The 21,068-nt window shown below is 40.2% G+C and overlaps 1 protein-coding gene across 3 annotated transcripts in view; it reads left to right on the top strand.

Annotated features, from left to right (window-relative positions):
• LOC122811344 (zinc metalloproteinase-disintegrin-like batroxstatin-2) overlaps positions 1 to 21,068 on the top strand; it is a 576,382-nt gene that overhangs the window by 186,857 nt on the left and 368,457 nt on the right. For all 3 annotated transcript variants that reach the window (XM_044083123.1, XM_044083121.1, XM_044083122.1), the window contains exon 6: positions 7,949 to 8,129. In XM_044083123.1, coding sequence (XP_043939058.1) covers positions 7,949 to 8,129 — 181 coding nt within the window. The remainder of the gene's footprint in view (positions 1 to 7,948; positions 8,130 to 21,068) is intronic.

The raw sequence follows: 21,068 nt of genomic DNA on the forward strand, positions 1-21,068 counted from the left end.
AGGGAAGATAAACACACTACATACAGAAGGCGCACAGCTGGGATTCCCAGTGTTTATCTCCTCTATGTAACATAATACCAGCATTCCAGGTTTTACTAGCATGGACACAGGGAAGACAAACACACTACATACGGAAGGCATGCAGCTGGGATTCCCGGTGTTTATCCCCTCAATGTAACATAATACCAGCATTCCAGGTTTTACTAACATGGACACAGGGAAGACACCAAACACACTACATACAGAAGGCACACAGCTGGGGTTCCCAGTGTTTATTCCCTCTGTGTAACATAATACCAGCATTCTAGGTTTTACTAGCATGGACACAGGGAAGACAAACACACTACATATGGAAGGCACACAGCTGGGATTCCCAGTGTTTATCCCCTCTCTGTAACATAATACAAGCATTCCAGGTTTTACTAGCATGGACACACGGAAGACAAACACACTACATACGGAAGGCACACAGCTGGGATTCCCAGAGTTTATCCCCTCTATGTAACATAATACCAGCTTTCCAGGTTTTACTAACATGGACACAGGGAAGACACCAAACACACTACATACAGAAGGCACACAGCTGGGGTTCCCATTGTTTATTCCCTCTATTTAACATAATACAAGCATTCCAGGTTTTACTAGCATGGATACAGGGAAGACAAACACACTACATACTGAAGGCACACAGCTGGGATTCCCAGTGTTTATCCTCTCTATCTAACAATACCAGCATTCCAGGTTTTACTAACATGGACACAGGGAGGACACCAAACACACTACACACAGAAGGCACACAGCCGAGGTTCCCAGTGTTTATTCCCTCTATTTAACATAATACAAGCATTCCAGGTTTTACTAGCATGGACACAAGGAAGACACCAAACACATTACATACAGAAGGCACATAGCTGGGATTCCCAGTGTTTATTCCCTCTGTGTAACATAATGCCAGCATTCCAGGTTTTACTAGCATGGACACAGGGAAGACAAACACACTACATACAGAAGGCACAGAGCTGAGATTCCCAGTGTTTATTCCTTCTATTTAATTTTCTCTAACATTTTTTAGTAATAGGTGGCACATTAGTCTGGTCCCTCTGTAAAGAAGCCTGGGAAGAAGACAATCTGTTTCTAGTTTTTGTTTTGGCTGAAGCACCCCTATAAAACCTTTGCATCAACCTTATATATAATTCAAGAAAACCAAAATGTTATAATGCCAGAAAAAGATGCTGGCAATTAACTCTGCCAAAAGCCTTTTCAGCATCCAGGCTATCAATCATCAAGTACACGTTTATTTTAGTGCCTGTTCTCTAAACTCTTTACAAAACCAAAAACTCAAACAAGCTATCAGATGTAATGAATCAGAAAGGCTGACCACCGAACACAAATCCCAAAATGCACAATTCTGCATTCAAATGAGTTGATAATTCACTGTTGACTGTAAAATGTACTAAAAAACGTTAAAAGCACTGGAGCAGTTTTCAAAAACAAATAACTGTTGAAACAGATTAATGGTAAGTGCTTTGATTTAATGTAATATTAAACTTCATCAGACAATGTAATTCATGCATCACTTCCTTATATAATCCAACATTCTTTCTAATTGGTTAAAATCATGTTACAATGAAACCACCCCTGGATTGATAAACATAAAACAATTAAAATCATTCTTGTTTTAAAACAAATGTGACATACCTAATAGTTATTTATCAAACCTAGTTATTTTAACTTTATGTTCTTCTATAATATTTTCTTCCTTGTAAGTGAAGTTCCTGTTAAAAGACAATTGAATGATCAATGTACTTTAATGTTTCTTCCTTTCCAAAGCTTTGAGCTTTAATACTGGTGCTATAGTGGTACGCTCAGTTATACCTGGCCAACTATTATCCTATAGACGAATCAGCCACTTTAATTCTTTCAATTCTAATAGTGCTCCCCATGGTTTTTTATCATCTATCATAATTTGGTCTATTATTAGATAACTAAAATGGTGTTCTACATTGTCTTTGACATGTTTAGCTAGGGTATTGTTTAAATTCACCTTCTTTATAGCATATTCATGCTCATAAATCCTTTGATTAAATTGTATGTTTGTTTTTCCAGTATAGAAAACTGGAGATGAATTATAGTAAGCTAAATAGACTACTGCTTTTGACTTACAGTTGTATTTTCCTTTTAGTTGGAAATTAAAATTTCTCACCTTAAAACTATCTACTTTTATTTTATAGGACCATGTGCAGGCTCCACATTTAAACATACCACATTTGCCACTAGTGGCACTATACTGTCTTTCCTTTAATAAATCCTTGAAGTTCTTACCCTTTCTCTACACAATAACTGGTTTCTCACCTACATATTCTTTAATGGTAGGGTCGTCAGTTAAAATAGGCCAATTCTTTTCAAAAATGGACTTTAGCATTCTAAAGTCTTCACTGAAAGTTGAAATAGATGCTTTTGAATATTCAGAGACAAGTTCTTCATGGGGGTTGATGATGTCGGTGTCACTAACCACTTCAGGTACAAGAACTACTGAAAGTTCTCCCTCTTGAAGTTGTAGTTGTTCTTTCTCCCCCACAATTGATTTAAAATGGCCATTAATTATTTTAGTTTCAACTTCTTGGATCTAATTATCTAATAAGTCAGCTGGATATGTTCATTGTAAGAACATGGCACATAACATATTACACTCTTGGACAAAGTTTTCAAATCTGGAAACCATATGAGCTGCTCTTACGAGCTGACCTTTAGCAATGGACCTTATTTGATAACAGGGATGTGAACTGCTGAAATGAAGAAAGGAGTTGGAATACGTATCCTTCCTATAAATAGTGTCATATCTCTTATTTCCTTTGTCTTTAAACAAATGCACATCTAAATAATCAATATGATCTAAGTTAACTTTCCAAGTGAATTTTAAAAACGTTGTTGTGGTGTTTATATATTCCAAAAATTCTTCTAATAATGTTTGTGACCCTTTCCATATTATGCATATATTGTCCTGGAACCTATGATATGTTCTAATAAAACTAGAGTACTTACTCCCCAGCATAAATCTTTTCTCCCAGTACACCATCGTGGTATTAGCATAAGCTCCTCCCCAGGGTGAGCCCATCGCTATTCCTTTCTTCTGTAAATAGTACTTATTGTTGAAACTGATGAAATTATTGCTGAGGACCAGGTCAAAAAGTTCCATGACAAGAGTGGTAGTGTCATGAGGTATTTTATGACCAATTAATATTTCGTTCACCCACTCTAACCCAGTATCTTTTGGATAACAGTATATAGATCAATAACGTCAATAGTCACTAAAATATCATTCTGGTCATATTGTACTTCATCTATGTGAGCTAAAAAAGTCCATGAGTCTTTACAAATTTGAAATTCTTTGATTAAGACTTTTTTCAGCTGATGATCTAAATATTGAGCACCAGCAGAGGTAATGGAATCCCTCCCATCCACAAGGGGCCTCATAGGAGGGTTTGTAATACTCTTGTGGATTTTGGGGATACCAAAGAGAACTGGTACTCTAGGTGTTACTATATTTAGGTAATTGTATAATTGTATATCCAACCTTTTTTCCAAAAAAATATCACTTAACTGAACATAGATCTTTCTATATGCACAGTTTAGTTGGTTTAAAGATGCCTCCTCATAAGTCTCTGTGTCTAATATGTTTCTCATTTTCTCACTGTATTTTTCACAGCTCATTATTACAACCCCACCTCCCTTATCAGGTTTCATGATTCTTATATTTTCATCCAGCAATTCCCCTTCAGCAATGCTAATTATTGTTCACTTAAATTTGATGTAATGTCATTGTACCTGTTTTTCTGTTGTGTGTGGAAAACATTTTTAAATCTAATTCACATATTTTTTCATACATGACTAACTTGGGGTGAAGGGGCGGGTTGAAAGTAGAGCTAATGCTATAGATGTTGTAATTTCTACTATTATAAACATTGCTTTGATGTAATAGTGAGAAATTGAGTTTCCTTAAGTACAATTTTAAGTCAATTATAGTGTTTGTATAGTTGAATGCCTTTGTGGGAACAAAGGCATTCCTTTTGCTAACAGATTAGCAGTATCAACTTTTATTTTAACCTCGGAAAAATTGTATACATTGAAATTATTCTGTTCATTGCAGACAATACTGCATATTCAGTCTGCTCTACAACTTTCGTCATTCAGACCAATCATCTTGTCAACAAAACCAATGTCAGCAACACCATGTGAAAGGTTATGCATGAATTCAGGGTCAGTCATTAATTTTTCCAACATTTCTGTTTGGTTCTGACCCCTTGAAACCCCGCTGCTTCACAGTTTGTTTGTGGTAGGTCAGCAGTGTGTGAATCAGCCTTATTTGTGATTCTTACAGAAGGTATCAGAAGTAAAGAATCCAGATTCTTTTCAGAAAAACATTATATAATCCATTTGACAAAGAAAATTCTCCAAAGCAGGGGAAAAGATTACAACAATAATGGCTGAAACAATAACTGAAACATGGCAAGAACAATGATATTACAACACATCTGAAACAATAATTACTCAGTGCTGATATATTTAATGGGCATTAGATATTAAAATATGCCCAGCTTGTAAATCCACATCAAGTCAAGGACAGCATCCAACTTTAACGTAACATTTTTTAAAAAACAGCATAATAAGCTATAAAACATCACAGTCTGGTCTTCTATGATGGCTTCCGTTGAATCCTCCAAGCCCAAGGTACTTGTAAAGTATTTCTTTGTTTAAAAGACTAATGATGGAAAATGAAAATATTCAGTATTAACAGTTATTGTCCAAGTGTTAGTAATAAAAAGTCCTAGGACTTGGACAAAACAGCATTCTTCTATCCTGGCCAGCTGCACCAGCGATAATGTCCCGGTCATCCCACACACTAAAATCACAGTCATAATGTGAAAGCCTCAGTTATATGGTAAACATTTTCCTTCCTGAAGCCAGCAGTCTTTCAATTTGGTAGCCTGTCCATACCACCAAACATAGCCACCACACTAGAGCCATCCTGACGCAAAGACCAACAACCAGAAAATGGCAATATACTGAGGACACGACTTTTCAATCCACAGTTCACAAACCATAAGCCCAGCTCAGCCTCTGCCATCTGAAAATTATGAAAAATTAATCAAGCTTAGGAAGAAAATTCTTGCAATTATTTTAATGAATTAAGCAGATAAATGCAGCCCATCCCATGTTTTGGCAGCCATCAGTCTCCGTTGTTGGGAGCAGAACTATGCCATTCATATCATCAGGAGATTCTTAGTCCTATTTGCATTTTCCAATATCAAAAACATTTTAACCATATTGAAGGAGGTCCTCCATGATGTAAGCTATTCAATCTAAATGAATGAGTGTGTATAAACACTTAGACTATCTTTCTGCCATTATTCCCATGAATACTTTATAATCATGGCTGAAGATTGATAACAGTCTTTATGATCCATTTGAAGGATCTTTATTAGGGTTCAGAATTATGATGAGGGCTTGATACCAAAACTCTGAGTGGGGAGAGACCCACTTTTAAGAACAAAATCAACTACTTTGGTAAAACTAACTGAAAAACCTATCACAGTATTTATAGAGTTCAGTAGATACTCACCCTGTCAAGGGAACTTACCCACAGGGAGCCTAGTCAGTAGACTCGTCACCTTTCCCAGGGAAATAGGGGCCATCAATTGCATTGCCTGTTCTAAAGGCAATTGAGGATGATTTGGGGCACCAATATAATCTGTTACTTGTTACTGTGTACCTCTCCCCATTGTCAATTTTTTTATAAAATGAGGCATACTATTCCATAAAATTGTGTAGAATCTTCACTGGAGCTGTCAAAGTTGTCCTACTATCTTAGCAATCTGTCTTTCCACATTCTGAGATCTGAGGTGTAATGCCAAGAATTTTTGGGATCAAGGGGAATTATATAATTCCTTAATCTTTAATGGACTTTTAGCCAGAGTTATCTTATATTCCAGTAACATGTCCATCAATCCATCCATCTATCCATCCATCCATAACCCCTTTTTCCCATTTTGCTCTTGAGGTCAGGGTGCCAAATCGTTAATGACAATCCTCTAGATCCAGTGTTCACACTGCTGGGTGACACAGACATGCATGAGCATGCTCACACACACACACACACACACACACACACACACACACACACACACACACACACACACACACACACACACACACACCTATGGCCAATTTAGTCTACGCAATCCATCTATTGTATGTTTTTCTATGGGTTTAATACCTCTATATTTTATTGCACTTCTTGGTTATTGAGTAAGATTAAAAGTACACTCTTAATACAGCAGCTTTTATAAGAGGCAGAAGCTTAGCTTGGGTGGGGACAAAGGTGCAGTCACCCTGAGTGCAAGGTGTTAAGGGGTTCGATTGGGATCAACTTGCTGTACACAAAGTGCAAAAGTGCTGAAGTGCCAGTACAGAAATGCACTTCATTGCTTTAGAGCTTTCTGTTTAGTAAGTTGTAGCAAGCGGTTTGCCACAGTGTACAAAAGGCAAGAGTCTTTTTTTTCTATTTTTTTTTAAATAGTAGCTCAATCAAATTTTTTTTTTTTTTTGCAACTTAGAGTAGGGAAGAAGGAGAACAGACATGGTTTCCTGGCTTAGAGCATCAAATTTGGTGAGGATTTTTTTTGCTCTACAAAATCCAGAGCTGAGGTCATACCAGATCAGGTAATAGATGAGCCAGCTATGGCCCTGGTAGGAGGGATACAAACTTCAAGAGACTACTTCTTCCACTGTTGTCTAGAACTTCTATCTATGGACTTAATGACTATATTAACTTTAAGTGTGTTTTGAAGAAAGAAGAGTTAAAGCTGACTAAAATAAAGTTTACATAAACCGGAAGCGCGTGCGTGCACACACACACACACACACACACACACACACACACACACACACACACACACACACACACACACACATCTTTTTTAGGCAAACATCTAATGTCCTTCTCTGTAGCACACCACTGGAATTCCCTCCCACCTCTCATCCGCACCACCAGCAGCCTCTCTTCATTCAAAATCTTACTTCACACACACCTAACTTCACTATGGGAATGCTCTTGCTCCCACCCCACATAATCTCCCTACACTATAGCTACTCTCTATAAGCTATGATTCACAATAGCCTCCCATTGTTTTGTACCCCTAATAAACTCTAGGAATTAGCATAACTCCTAGAATGGTATAATTCATTAGCCTAGAAATTAACTGCACGAATTAGCATAACTGTTAAAAAATTTAGATTGTTTCTGTTATTGCATTGTGCTAATATGTTAAACTGTTAAAAACTTTGTAAATTTTACTGTTATTGCATTGTACTAATATGTGCACTCTACTAATATGTATTTTTCTATTTGTTTAATTTTGCTTCATTTGTGCACATTACATTTCTCTAATAACTTACTCTTATGTTAAATCTGTAATTTGTAATTTTCTGGAGCTTTTCTCCCCAGGACTTCATTAAAAACAGGCTCTTCGTGGCTCAATGGACTATCCTGGCAAAGAAACTATAAATAAATAAATTTGTTTTAATTTTGATAGGCATGTTCTTAATTTTGATAGGTGTATTGCTGATGACAGCATGTTTTCGTTTGTGTTTATTGGTTAATTGTGATTTCTACATCCAGAGTATGATGAAGTCTATTGTTGATGAAATGGCTTACTCTGAGTTAAAAAGTATGGAATTACATATTTTTGTTATTTTTTGTGTTTTTATTTTTGTTTTTTTTTTCATGATGTGGAAATGGAGAAAATTTGGGTAAAAAATGTTTTTCCTGGATTTATGCAAACTATATAAGAATGTGGAGGTCATGGTTAACTTTGTCTGTTAAAACAATTTCTGTGGTTAACTGCTTTATATAGTCAACTAATCTCAATCTTTTTTTTTAAATGTGAAGTGGATATTTCCAGACTGCAGAACAGAGGTATCTTATTGAACCTCTTATGGTCAATGATACGGGTGTCCATGCAGTGTACCGTTATGAGAATATAACAAATGGCCCAAAGGTTTGTGGTGTAACAAATGACACATGGGAAGGTGGTGGCCCAAAATTATCAAGAACAGTTCTTAATGCTGAGGTGTGTATATGTCAATATATTTTTTAATTAATGACTCAATTTACTGTTATTCTTATTTTTCTAATGTTTAGTGAAAAAATAAAAAAAATAAATAAATATATCTTGAAAAATATTTGCTGGAAAATGTTTACAATTTAGAAGCATGCAACTATAAATGTCACTTTTATCCCTAATATAAACAATCTGTTTAAGGTAATGAAATAATTATTTACTCATTGGATAATATAGGAAATTTTTCTGTAGCAGATTATTTAACAGCCATCCTAGAGGCTTTCTGTATTTAAACTGTTTATTTTATTTGCATGTTAACCATTTTATATTTAGATCATTTTGTAGATGTATGATTAATATACTTGTCTATTTGAGGCATCCCTAACATGCACATCTTAGAATGTCTGGCACCAAAACTGTTGTTAACTATACAGATGAATTCATAAACCAAGGATTATTAATTTGAAATCCTTAAAAAAAAGTTGGTTTCAAGGAACAAGAGCTTAATTTTATTAGAGCATTAAACTCAAATGTGGGTTAATGATTTATTCCAAAAGTTTTGCCTAGGTAAGCTGTTGCTGAGTATCATAATGCATTTTTGTATGGACTCAGAATGTCATAGTATTTCATATACAGCCATAAACATGTCTCTAATTGTAGCAGTTCAGTTTATTATGCAATGTGATCATGGTTCTCAAAGAAGCCAGTTTTAATTTAGCCACTAATGGAATATAAATAATATCAGTGGATACTATGACTTATGTGTCCTGAGACTGAATGTACAACATATAGAAATCAAAGCTGTGACTGGAAAACAGAAGAGTGCTTAACATGCTGTGTAGCCTTAGCCTTAGATGTATGAAATTTATTGAAATTTGCTGAATAAAGCCATGATAAATATCTAGTTCACAGATTTTTAAGGTCATATGAGGTTTCTGTTGGAGATGCACTTTTTCTGAATTATCATGTTAGATTATAAAATGAGATACTCTTAGGACCTCTGGAAATATGCAGAATGTTGAAATAACAATGTTATAGTGTTAAAGGTAGGCTACAGATCTCACGTGAGATTATTACAGGCCATTCTCCTAATAAGCCTAAGCAAATATACCATATCTGTGAACCATTCTCCATCCTCTGTTTCTGTCTAAAATCAAGAGGCAATTTATTCCAGCTATTAAATTAAATTGTATTAAATTAAATTAAAATCTCATATTTTTTTAAAAAATTGGCAAAACTTTATAAAAAATATTGTTACTTTAAATTATACAGTGTATTAAACAAAGACTGAATAATTCATAATCTTGAAAACTTAAGAGTATTTCACTATTTGCAAAGAGAAGCAACTGTCCCTGATTGATTTTAGATGTACAGAGAATGCTAACTTTTTTTGCACACTTTTTGAGTGACACTTTTCATACTGAAATAAGCAATGTTTATCTCGTGGGAAATTTTAACTAACTAGATAGCACAAAAACATCATTTTTTTATATATAGGTTTACTATGACAATCTGAGAACTCATAATCTCAAGACCATAATATCAAAAGACCAAAACTCAGAAGAACACTATATACACACACACATTATCTATCTATCTATCTATCTATCTATCTATCTATCTATCTATCTATCTATCTGTCTATCTGTCTATCTATCTATCTATCTATCTATCTATCTATCTATCTATCTGTGTATGTATAACAGTTCCTTTGTTTTAGTTGACTGTGATTAATGGTAGCATCTGATGTTATGTTGTACTATCTCGCCTTCATTCTTGCTGGTTGGGTTCGGAACGGAGCATCGGTTCTGAGTCGGCCTAATACTAAAGATCGAGAGCTTCCACTGGCTCGAGGCTATACCCTATCCCATCATGCTTAGGGAAGATAACCTAGATCTTGTTTGCCACTAAACTAGATTGGGTGCTTCTCACTAGGCTCAGCCAAAGTGAAATACTTCTTTGGATCTTATTCATTTAGTTCAAAATTTTTTGTATATCTATTGTTGTGTGTTGATATTAGACAATCTTTTTAGGTTTCACTATGGTGAATTCCTTACATTTGTTGCTTGTTGTGGCTGGCCGTCACTTTCACTAGGCCTACAACTCCCTATCCCGTCTTTTAAAAACTTTACTTACCTTTAACGAACCCGTTTAAGTTAGAGGATTTGCCTTTCTTCCCCCTTCTGTCCATTGTTGAGCCCGTTCATATTAGAGGGCAACATTTTCCTTCTTTTCTACCCCTTCCAAAGAGGTTTTGTCATTTAAATTAGAGATGTCTCCTCTGGTTAGAGGAGATCGTCATTTTAGTTAGAGACTTCTCCTCTAGCCTTTTTCTCTCCCCTGCTTGAGTGTTAAAAAAAAAAAAAGTAGAGTAGAAGTTATATAGTTACCTTTTGTCTTAGTGTGGTGTTTGATAGCGTGATAGTTTTTGCTAGCATTATTATCTCTATGTTTTACCTAGTTCCTGGGCAGTGTTCATTGTTGTTGCTGTGGTTTTTGTCACTATGTCCAAGGAAGCAAAGAAGTGAAGCAATCAGGCTTCAAAAAGTGTGACTCCTGTTCTCAGAAGATGTCCTTAACCATCAGGCACACTAGTTGTGTCTACAGTTTAGGTGCGGTACACCTCGAAGACTCATGCTCCATCTGCCATGGGTTCAGTTCCAGGGTACTGCAGGAATGCAGAAACAAACTGATGATCAAGGGATTGCTTCCTTTTGCTGAGACACTAGAAGGAAACCAGACCTCTTCAAATCATCCCAATCACCAAAATCTGACAAGTCTACTAAAAGACCTTCTTCTTCAGCTTCTGCTTCTGAGCCAGCTAAAAAGATATCGAAGGATATGACTTAGGACCTGAAGGCTTTCGGGCCCAAAAGGACTGTTCCTTCAGTTCCACCAGTTTTGTCGAAACTGACTAGGAGTCATATACTGAGCCAGTCCCCAACCTTGGAGCTGGTCTCCTCAGTTCCCCAGTCACTCATTTTGCAGTCTGTGGCTGGCAATGTAAAATCCTCTGCCCCATCCTCTTGATCATTGGATGATTACATGGAGTGGGTGGTCAAGAGATTGCTTTGGACTCCAGCCCTAGCCAAGATCCTTTTGAGTCTAGCCCAAAAGGAATTGGAACCAACTTCTGCCCCTTCTGCTATTCCTGCTCCAACCCGAGTGGTTTCAGAGCCGTAGTGCTTGGATGTGTTTGTGGTGGAACCGTCGGATCCGAGAGTCACCCCAGGGTTTTTGGTCCTGACTTCTGCTCTGATCTCTTTGGTACCATCTTCAGTCGAAGGGTCTGGGAGCTGACACTCCCCCATCGGGTCCAGGGTGGAGAGTCAGCTCAGACCCTTGTCAGATCCAAATCTACTTCTTGGGGCTTCGGCACAGGTCAGCTCGACACCTACATCTGCCTTGGAGCTCACCTCCTTGGTGTGAGAAAAGTTTCCTGGCTCTTCGGAGCTGGAGGCTTCCTTGGACCCGGGTTGTGGTACCTTTGAGGTGATGAGGAGTGTGCTGACACCATTGACGCCTCCAGTCTCGGACCCAAGCACTCTTCCCCCAAAATTGCTGGTGTCTGCCTCTCTACCATCCCCCCCAAGCATAGAGAACCAATGCCCCAGGACACCCCATTGCGTGAGTCCCTCTCTTCCAAAACCACCCCAGAGGATCCCTCCAGGGAGGTCCCTTGGAAGAGAACATGTACGAGGAAACATCTAGACTCCCCTGTGGAGTCTGTCACTTCAGATATGGACTTGGATGATTTTGAAGGGTCCCCACAGTCCTGCAGGCATTTTTTTCTTGACCCACCACCTCTTGGGTGTCTTCACCCTTCGAAGAGCTCCTCAGCGTTATTAGCTGAAAGGCATGGGGCTCTCCAGAATCCATGGAACCCATTCCAAGGAGCCCCAACAAATTTATAACAGCTCCCTCAGACAAAGACTTTTTAACCAAAGGTGTCCAAGTAGATGCTATGGTGGTGGCGGCGACCACCAAAAAAGAGTTAGCTGAGACTTCCTCATCAGTCCATCCACTGAATAAGGAGTATCAAATGATGCACGGTATGGGAAGCAGACGTTCTCGTCACTGGCTTTTACAGGCAGATTGCTGAACTATTTGACCCATTTTACCAGACTTCAGAGGGATCTCCTGAAGGAGCTAGAAGATACCCTCCAGGTTCCACAGCTGGAGGGGTTCCAGACAAGGTGACCACCCAGCTTGCAACCTTGAATTCAGTAGTTAACTCCTCTATGTGGCTCATTTCTTATACTGCTGTGGAGTGAGTAGGGCAGCTGGTACAGGAATTGCTCTGAGGTGGCATTCCTGGATGTGCCTTTGCGAGTTCGCTGAGCCCTTCAAGTTTTCCTTCACTAATGCCCCTTTTGACCACTCATCCTTGTTCAGGCCTAAGGTTAAAGAGACTCTGACCAGGTGCAAACAAGAAGGCAAAACTCTGTCTGCCATGGGAGTACGTTTTTCCCTCCCTACCAGGCCGTATCCCAAAGGCCAGAAGGGCTGAAAAATATGGTTCCATAAATCTCAAAGAGCTTCGCCAGATGCATGTGGTGAATCTTCCCTAGAAGCAGAGGGGGAAATAACAATGGAAGATGCTGATCTCACAACATAGGGGGTCTGCAAAATCAGGGCAATAGCGATACATTCTCTGGCAGACCCTTCCAACAGTCCTGAAAGGAGGCCTGCCTGTCCACCTCTGGAGGCAATCAGGGACAGACTATCACTGTACCCAAAAGTCTGTCTAAATATCACTCAAGACAAATGGGTACAGTCAATAATATCCAGGGGATACAACATACCCTTCTCCACCCCACCCCCAAAAACAAGATTGGTCCCAGACATTCCACCCTGTCAAAGGAATCAAGCAACTCTAGAGATACAAAAGTTGCTAAGAATAAGAGTCATCCAAGGTGTTCCCGCAGACCAAACTGGATCTGAAACTTATTCAAGGTTCTTTTTAGTTCCAAAAAAAACAGGGGACTGGAGACCCATCTTGGATCTCAGCGGGCTGAACAAGTCCTTAACAAAATCAAAGTTCCAGATGGTGACACTGCTGTCTATACTTCCTTTTCTGGGAAAAGACAATTGGATGTGCTCAATCGATCTTCAGAATGAGTGCTACCATATAAAAATGGACAGGCGATCCAGGAGACATCTACGCTTCCAGCTGGGAGCCAGTCATTACCAATTCTGAGCTCTGCCCTTTGGTCTCACTACAGCCCCCAGGATGTTTACCAAATGCATGGCAGTAGTCATGGCTCACCCAAGGCATCTATGATTCCTGGTGTTTCCATACTTAGACGACTGGCTCCTAACCACCACCACAGAGCATCTACTAACTAAGGCAAGAGACACCACCATTCATCTTTGCTTGAAACTGGGCATTACCATAAATTTTGAAAAATCTGCCTTGTTTCCATCACAGCATATTACATTTATAGGAGCAGACTTAAACACAGAAGACATGGTAGCAAAATTGCCTCATGACAGGATACAGGCACTGTGGCATCAAGTGTCCATCTTGCTCCCAAAAAAGAAAGTACAGGCAAGGTTGGCTCCAAAGGTCTTGGTCACTATGGCAGCAGCTATAACATTAGTACCTCTGGCAAATCTACATATGAGAGTCCTACAGTGGCTTCTCTTCTCTCAGTGGTCCATGCAGGAGTTACCCATATCCCACAAGATCTTCATCACAGACTCCTGCAAGAAAGACGTACATTGGTGGCTTCATTCCATGCAGATAACTCTAGGCAGGCCATTCACTCTCCCCCCAACCAGTAGCCACAGTGACCACGGACACTTCCCAGATAGTGTGGGGGGACATTACCTGGGAAAAACTGTCCAAGGAACTTGGCAGGAACACGAGTACGACTTGCACATCAATGTCCTAGAGATGAGAGCATTGCTTCTGGCGTTGCAAGCATTCCAGAACTCTCTTCCACTAGGCATGATTGCAATACAGACAGACAGCATGTCAGTGGTGTGGTATATCAACAAACAAGGTGGAACCAGATCCTATCCCCTGTGCTGAGAGGCTCAAAGAGTATGGCAGTGGGCAGTCTCTTTTCAACGTTTTCTGATTGCAGTGCATATTCCGGGGAAATCCAACATGATAGCAGATAAATTGAGCAGAGCAATTTTAATGCCTCACAAGTGGTCCCTAAAACAGGAAATTGCCAACCAGATTTTCTACAAGTGGAGCCAGCCTTGCTGCGATCTGTTTGCCATGTCCATGAACACCAAATGCAGCAGCTGCCTTGCCCTAATTCTCCTACCAGGGGAGTCATCAAGGGATGCACTTGTTCACGGTTAGACCCCAGGACTCCTTTATGACTTGCCCCCATTCTCTTTAATCCCCAAAGTTTTACAGAAAGCCAAAGCATTGAGTTGCAGGTTAATACTCATTGCTCCATAATGGCCTTGTCAGATCTGGTTTCCTTTCATAGGGCCCCATCTCTGAGAAGAGACGTGGATTCTTGACCCTCTACCAGATCTTCTGACTCATCAGTCAGGAATGCTCCATCCCTCTATCCAAACCCTCAAACTGACAGCTTGGTTGCTCCACTTCCAATCTTAGCCAGGCTTCCAGGCATATCCCCTGTAGTAAGACATATTCTAATTTCAGCTCATAAGACAACAATTAGAAAGCTTTATGCTTGCAAATGGAAAAGATTTTCTTGTTGGGCTTCCAAGAATCACATAGATCCCTTCAGAACTCCTGTAAGTACAATTTTGAATTTCTTAGCAGAGATTTTTAATGAAGGCACAGCAGCAGCTACCATACATGTACAATTAGCCACCATATCTAACTACCACATAGGAGACATGAGATCAAAGATAATGTCTCACAGATTGTGCAAAGCCTTCCTGAGAAGTACATTTTTACTAAGGCCTCCAGTAAGGAAACCACCACCTCCTTGGGACCTCAATATGGTACTAACTACTCTGATTCTCCCACCATACGAACCAGCTTCCTTTTGCCAACTAAAATTTCTAACCTGGAAAACAGCCTTTCTGGTAGCCATTACTTCAGCTAGGAGGGTTTCGGAACTTCAAGCTCTGTCCATACGCCCTCCCTACTTAGTCTTTCACAAAGACAGAGTCTCTCTCTTAGAACAAATCCTTCTTTTCTTCCCAAAGTATGTTCCGAAACCAATTTAAATCAGTCCATTGACCTGCCTGTTTTCTTTCCAAACTATGGCAACAAGGCAGAATATTCCCTACAACAATTGGACGTACACAGACAGTTACACTTCTATTTGCATAGAACAAAGGAATTTAGAAAATCTGACCAGTTATTCATTTCCTTCTCAGATAACAGAAAAGTTGTACCAATATCAAAAATTACCTTGTAAAAATGGCTTACTGACACTATTACCCACACCTATATTTCTCAACATAGACAACTGCCAGAAAAGATTAGAGGCCACTCAACAAGAGCTATGTCAACTTCGACTGCCTTTCAGGCCAGATTATCTATGGATTCAGTCTGTGCTGCAGCCACATGGGTCAATCTTCATACCGTTATCACTCATTACAAAGTAGACGTGGCATCCCGGAACAGGGCTTCCTTTGGTTCCACTGTTCTGAAGAGTATATTCCCTTGAGCCACCCAAGGAAGAAGGTGATAGGGACGCTATCCCAACCAGCAAGAATGAAGGCGAGATACGACAACATAACATTAAGAAGTTATGTACTCATCATAACGTTCCATGTTTGTTGTCCATAATCTTGCCTTCATTCTTGTATCTCACCCTCCTTCCCCCAACCTTCGCTCCTTGAGTGTTTGCTGCCATTCCACTTAGAGCTATCGGAGAAGGAGCACTGACTAAAACTCTGATCTGTGATATATAACAATAAGTAGACTGATTTTTGCTTATTTTTACTAGTTATTGGTTATTCTAGATATGTATAGCACTTTTATTGTCTGCTGCATACTTTATTACTGTATTTTATAGCTATTGGCTCACTGCCTGTAGTGTTTTCTGCCTGAAGTGATAAACATTTTTGTAGTGTGCTCTGACTAAGACTCCCTATTGGCATCTTGTCTTTATGCCTGCTGGCCTTGCAGTTGCCCTCCCCTACTCTAAATTTGATCTTGGACACTCCTCCCAGTCTAGTGTCATTAGCTCATTCTACCTAATACAGAGAGAACATCTGAGAAGGCCAACCCACTAAGTTTCTTTCATTCTGTTCCTCCTTTCTCCCTTTCTAAAAAAAATTAAAAAAAAAAAATTGACTGAATCTTCTTGTGTTCTGACTGTGCTTCTCAAACATTTTGGAAAATATAGAGCATATTTTAGTGCATTTATTAAAACTGTATTTGCTCTAATATTGCTACAACTGAAGTGCTCTAGGTTGCACTGCATCTGAATTGTTTTAGTGTTGTTTTAGCTGCTTTTCTGTATATATAGACTTTTCTGTATATGTAGACTAGCTACTTATTCTACTGTATTACTGCCTCTTAAATCATTTTTCAGTTATGCACTTGCCTTGCTTCATTTAAAAAGTTTTAAATTGCTAATTTTGTAGAGTTTTAATTGCATTTACTGTTTAGGGCTACACACTCACATGTGTTAGCCTTACCACAAAGGCGGCCCCACGGACCCTGGTAATTACCGCCCCAAGCTTAACAAGTCTAGTCTGCAAAGCTATGAGAGTCATTAACAAAGCTGGAGTAAAGAAACAAAGAGGGAGCACATAGAGACAAAGCCCCAGAGGACTTAGGGACATTGGACGGAACCTCCGGGAATTTGCCGCTTTGGTCAGGGAATCAAGGCCATTGAAATGCCACTCTTCTTCAAACAGCAAAGGCCATTGATGAGACCAACCTTGACTACTACACACTACATTACCCTTCTGCGTGTACTGTAGAACTTTTACTAATGTTAAAACCCAAAAACATGTCAGAAATGTAACAAAAATGGGTACAAGAACAGTTTTAGGCAAACTGGCGAGCTTAGCGAACTCATTAGGTTAGCCAGTCTCTGGTGGTGTGTCAGAGGTCCGGCCGGTGCGGTCCCTATTGTTTGGCATCTACTTTTGCATCTATTGCCAACATAACTTCTCAAGCTGAGGCAGTTTGCAAGGTTTCGAGAAACTGGGAGGCATAGTGGAAAGTGCATCGGATAGATATCCTTCAGAGAAGGGACTCAGGGTCCTAAGGGACTGGCGGAGCCATGGCTGTGGAAGTTAAACAAGCAAAAAATGTATAGTCATAACTTCGGAAAAAGCACCTCTAACAAACCCTACCATAGGTGGCAAAACCAAGCACACAAGAGAGGGTTATCAGGACCTGGGGACCCAGGTTGAGAGTGGCCTTTCTCTTTTGACACTTGCTGCTAAAGTGTGAAGAGGAAAGACTTCATTGCCCACCTGATCATGAAGGGATTCATCCCCAAGATCTAGAGAGGTTTGTTCCCCTGTACTCTTCTCTATCAGACCAATGATCGAGTACAACATGCCCCCATTGTATGTATCTTCTGACACATCTGCAATTGGAGAGACCCCAAAAGTTCCTCACCAAAAGGATAAAGGGACTCCAAAATCTGTGTTTATTTACTGTATTATTTAGCCTGTTTTAACCAACAACCCCCCCCCCAAAAAAAATACTATCTTGTTTGCTCATTTCCCGCCTTTCCTAGCTAGTATAGTCCAGATCCCAGGCTTTGCTGGTTTCAGGACTTTATTTTCTGTGTTCCGAGCTATCCAGACCTTGCTGTGGTAGAGAGAAGTCCTATGCTTACCAGTGAACATTGTAGTGCCTATCCAACACTAGAGGAGTGGTTTCAAGCTCTGAAATTTTAATTTTATTAGCCATTTGGGCTGATTTCTTATCCCTTTCAACTTTCTGGCTTAAAAACAAGTGTGTTTGCACATTTTTCGCATTGTGCAGCAGTGCGGTGCTACAGTTAAACTATTCCAGGTGCCAGAAAGTCTGCTCTTCAAATTTTCCCTTAGAAGTAGCTGGTTTCTCAGTAGTAGCATTAAAAGCTGAACCCCTGTGACTAGCACTTGCTCTAGAACCTGATGGAAAGCACTAGGAAGCCTTAAACTAATACAAGCACTCAACTCTCCTTGTTAATAAGGAGACATTAATCGTAGGCACTAAACAGCCTATAATTGCAAAGTATCTTGCAAAGGTAAGGGAAAACAGCTATTATACTTTATAAAAAAAGCACCTAAACAGGCATGTCCAAGGGTCAGCTTCTGGTGATTTCTCCTGTCCACCTGGTGAATCTGGGCATACTGGGGCAATGCAGCAACTGCCTCATGTACACAGACAACCCTCTTCTCCTACCACTCAACACTACAACCTGGAAGAGATATATTTACATTGCCAAACTAGATGCAAAGCTCTCTCCAGACAAGATTGTGCTAGACTGTCAAGAGGAGAAGGTTAACACCTGCACTACATCTCAAGCAACACATAGCCCTTCAAAACCCACATCATCACCACCCACACATAGCAACACTAAACCCACATATGCAGAGGCCCTTAACATTAACCTGCGCAAGCAACAAGGACCTCTGAAGCTAAAACGCAAACAAACACCAGTCACAACCAAAGTGACACATAGTTCACAACACCAGTGTGCCGCCTAACAGCAGCCCCTAAGGCAAGAAAACATACCCAACACTTTAATCATAGGTGACTCTATAGTCAGGCATACTGATGTCCCACTCACCAGGCTGAACAAGGAGAAAATTACAGTCGGTTGCCGGTCGGGTGCCAGGATCCGCCACATAACGCATGCACTCAAGTCAGTCTGCAACAAGTACAAATATGACTCTGTCATTGTCCATGTTGCAGTGAATGACTTGAGACGTACCTCCCAGGACTACATGAAAAGAGACATGGAAGAGCTCTTGGATCATGTGGACCAGGCAGGTATGACCCTAGCCCTCAGTAGCATCCTGCCTTTTCCCAGAATGATACCATAGTATAAGGACAAAATGACTGACTTCAACAACTGGCTAAGCTTCTGGTGTCATTCAAAGGGGATCCAGTATCTGTCTGCCTGGGATGCCATGATCGACAAACCACGATGCTTTGCCAGAGATGGTCTGCACCTGTCACCCCTGGGATTCAGGTTACCGGCTAAAGCTCTTGCCACCCCTACAGTGCCTTTTTTAGGCAAGGTTCAAAGGGCCAAACCACCACCGTAACAGATATAAGCATGCAAAATCTGAAGGTAATGCTATTCAGTGCTAGAAGTCTAAACCTCAAAATGCAGTCTCTCGAGGCACTCCTAAAAATGGAGAACATCGATATCTATGCAGCAACTGAGACCTGGTTCAAGGCTCCAGAGAGCACCCCTGCAATACCAGGCTACAACTCTTACCACACTTTTCAGCCACCAAATCAAGACCGAAACACTAAAGGTGGAGGAGTGTCCATATTCACCAAGGATATTCACACCTCCAGGCTAGTTGCCCAACACAATGCATCTGAAATTCTCCAGGTGCAACTAACACTAGGTAAGACTGCAATCTAAATTGTAGCTTGCTACAGATTATCACCATGCCCCAAGATTCTCACTACACCTTTATAAAATACTGGAAAATATTAAGATACAACCAAACACCCTAATACTAGGTGATTTCAACTACCCTGCCATTAACTGGGAAAACTACTCGGATACCAACACCTTTTCCCAACGGTTCTTGGAATTCATAAATTGCAATGCCCTGGATCGGCTGATCCATTTTCCCACCATAGGCTCCAATATCCTAGACCTGGTCATTACCAACATCGGTGATAGATCCTCCACACCAGTGGTCACCCCCTCATTGGTCAGGTCAGACCATAAGCTAATCACCCTTGACATCCACATCCCACCCCCACCCCCAGTAAGGAAACCTCTGTAAAACACTTCCCAAAGCCAACTTCATGCTACTCAAGTCAGAAGTGCAAACTTCATGAAACCCATGCAGACGGGAGCTGAAATTTTGACTGCTGAATCCTACATTAAGGCACTGTACAAGCGCATCTACTCGTGCATGATTCATGCCATCCCAAATAGAACCAAGATGATCTCCTCCAAAAAAAGTAAGCCAATCTGGTGGTCCCCTGCCATAAACAAACTATACAACAGAAGTATGAAACTGTTGCAGAAAAGAGGAAAATCCCAGGATGCATAAAACTCCCTTACCAGTCTCAGTAAGAAGCTGAGATCCCTCATAAAATCCTCCAAAGCTAGTTACGAAAATAAAATTGCTAAAGATTCCAAAGACAACCACAAGGCATTCTATAATTATGTCAAGAATCTAAATGGCAATGCTTAGATCTGCTCTGAGCTACAACAGAATGGCATTAAATATACTGTTCCCAAGAATATTGCCAATACCCTGGCAGATCGATTTAGTGCCAACTTCACCCCCCTCTCACCCCTTAAAGGGCTCATCTCACTACCAAAAGATTGCCAAATTCCGATAATCACGGCCACACAGGTAGAAACCACACTCTCCAAAGCTAAGAATATAGCATCCATGGGACCAGATGACATCCCGGGCTGTGTACTACATAAACTACAAAATGAACTGGCTCTTCACTTAAGTGTCATGTTTAATCATAGCCTCACCTCAGGCTTCATGCCCACTGAGTGGTGCACAGCTACAGTTATCCCACTCCACAAGGGGGGATCCACCTTGGATTCCGGGAACTACTGTCCCATCAGTCTGATGACCCTGATCTGCAAGGGCATGGAACGCATTATCATGGAACTTATAAACAAAGACATTGACAACCTTCAAACACTGGACCCCCCCCCCCCCCCCAGTTTTGGTTCGTGAAAGGCTGATCTTGTCTCCTCAACCTGATTGACTTCCTCGAATCAGTCTCCAGAGCTGTGGACGAGGGTAAGGGTTCCAGCCTATCTGGACCTCGCCAAGGCCTTCAAAACCATCCCCCACTCTGGAATCAAAGATAAACTTACTAAA

This window comes from Protopterus annectens, chromosome 9.part0 (assembly GCF_019279795.1).
Source record: "Protopterus annectens isolate FY-2018-M chromosome 9.part0, PAN1.0, whole genome shotgun sequence".
In the NCBI taxonomy this organism is placed as follows: Eukaryota; Metazoa; Chordata; order Ceratodontiformes; family Protopteridae; genus Protopterus; species Protopterus annectens.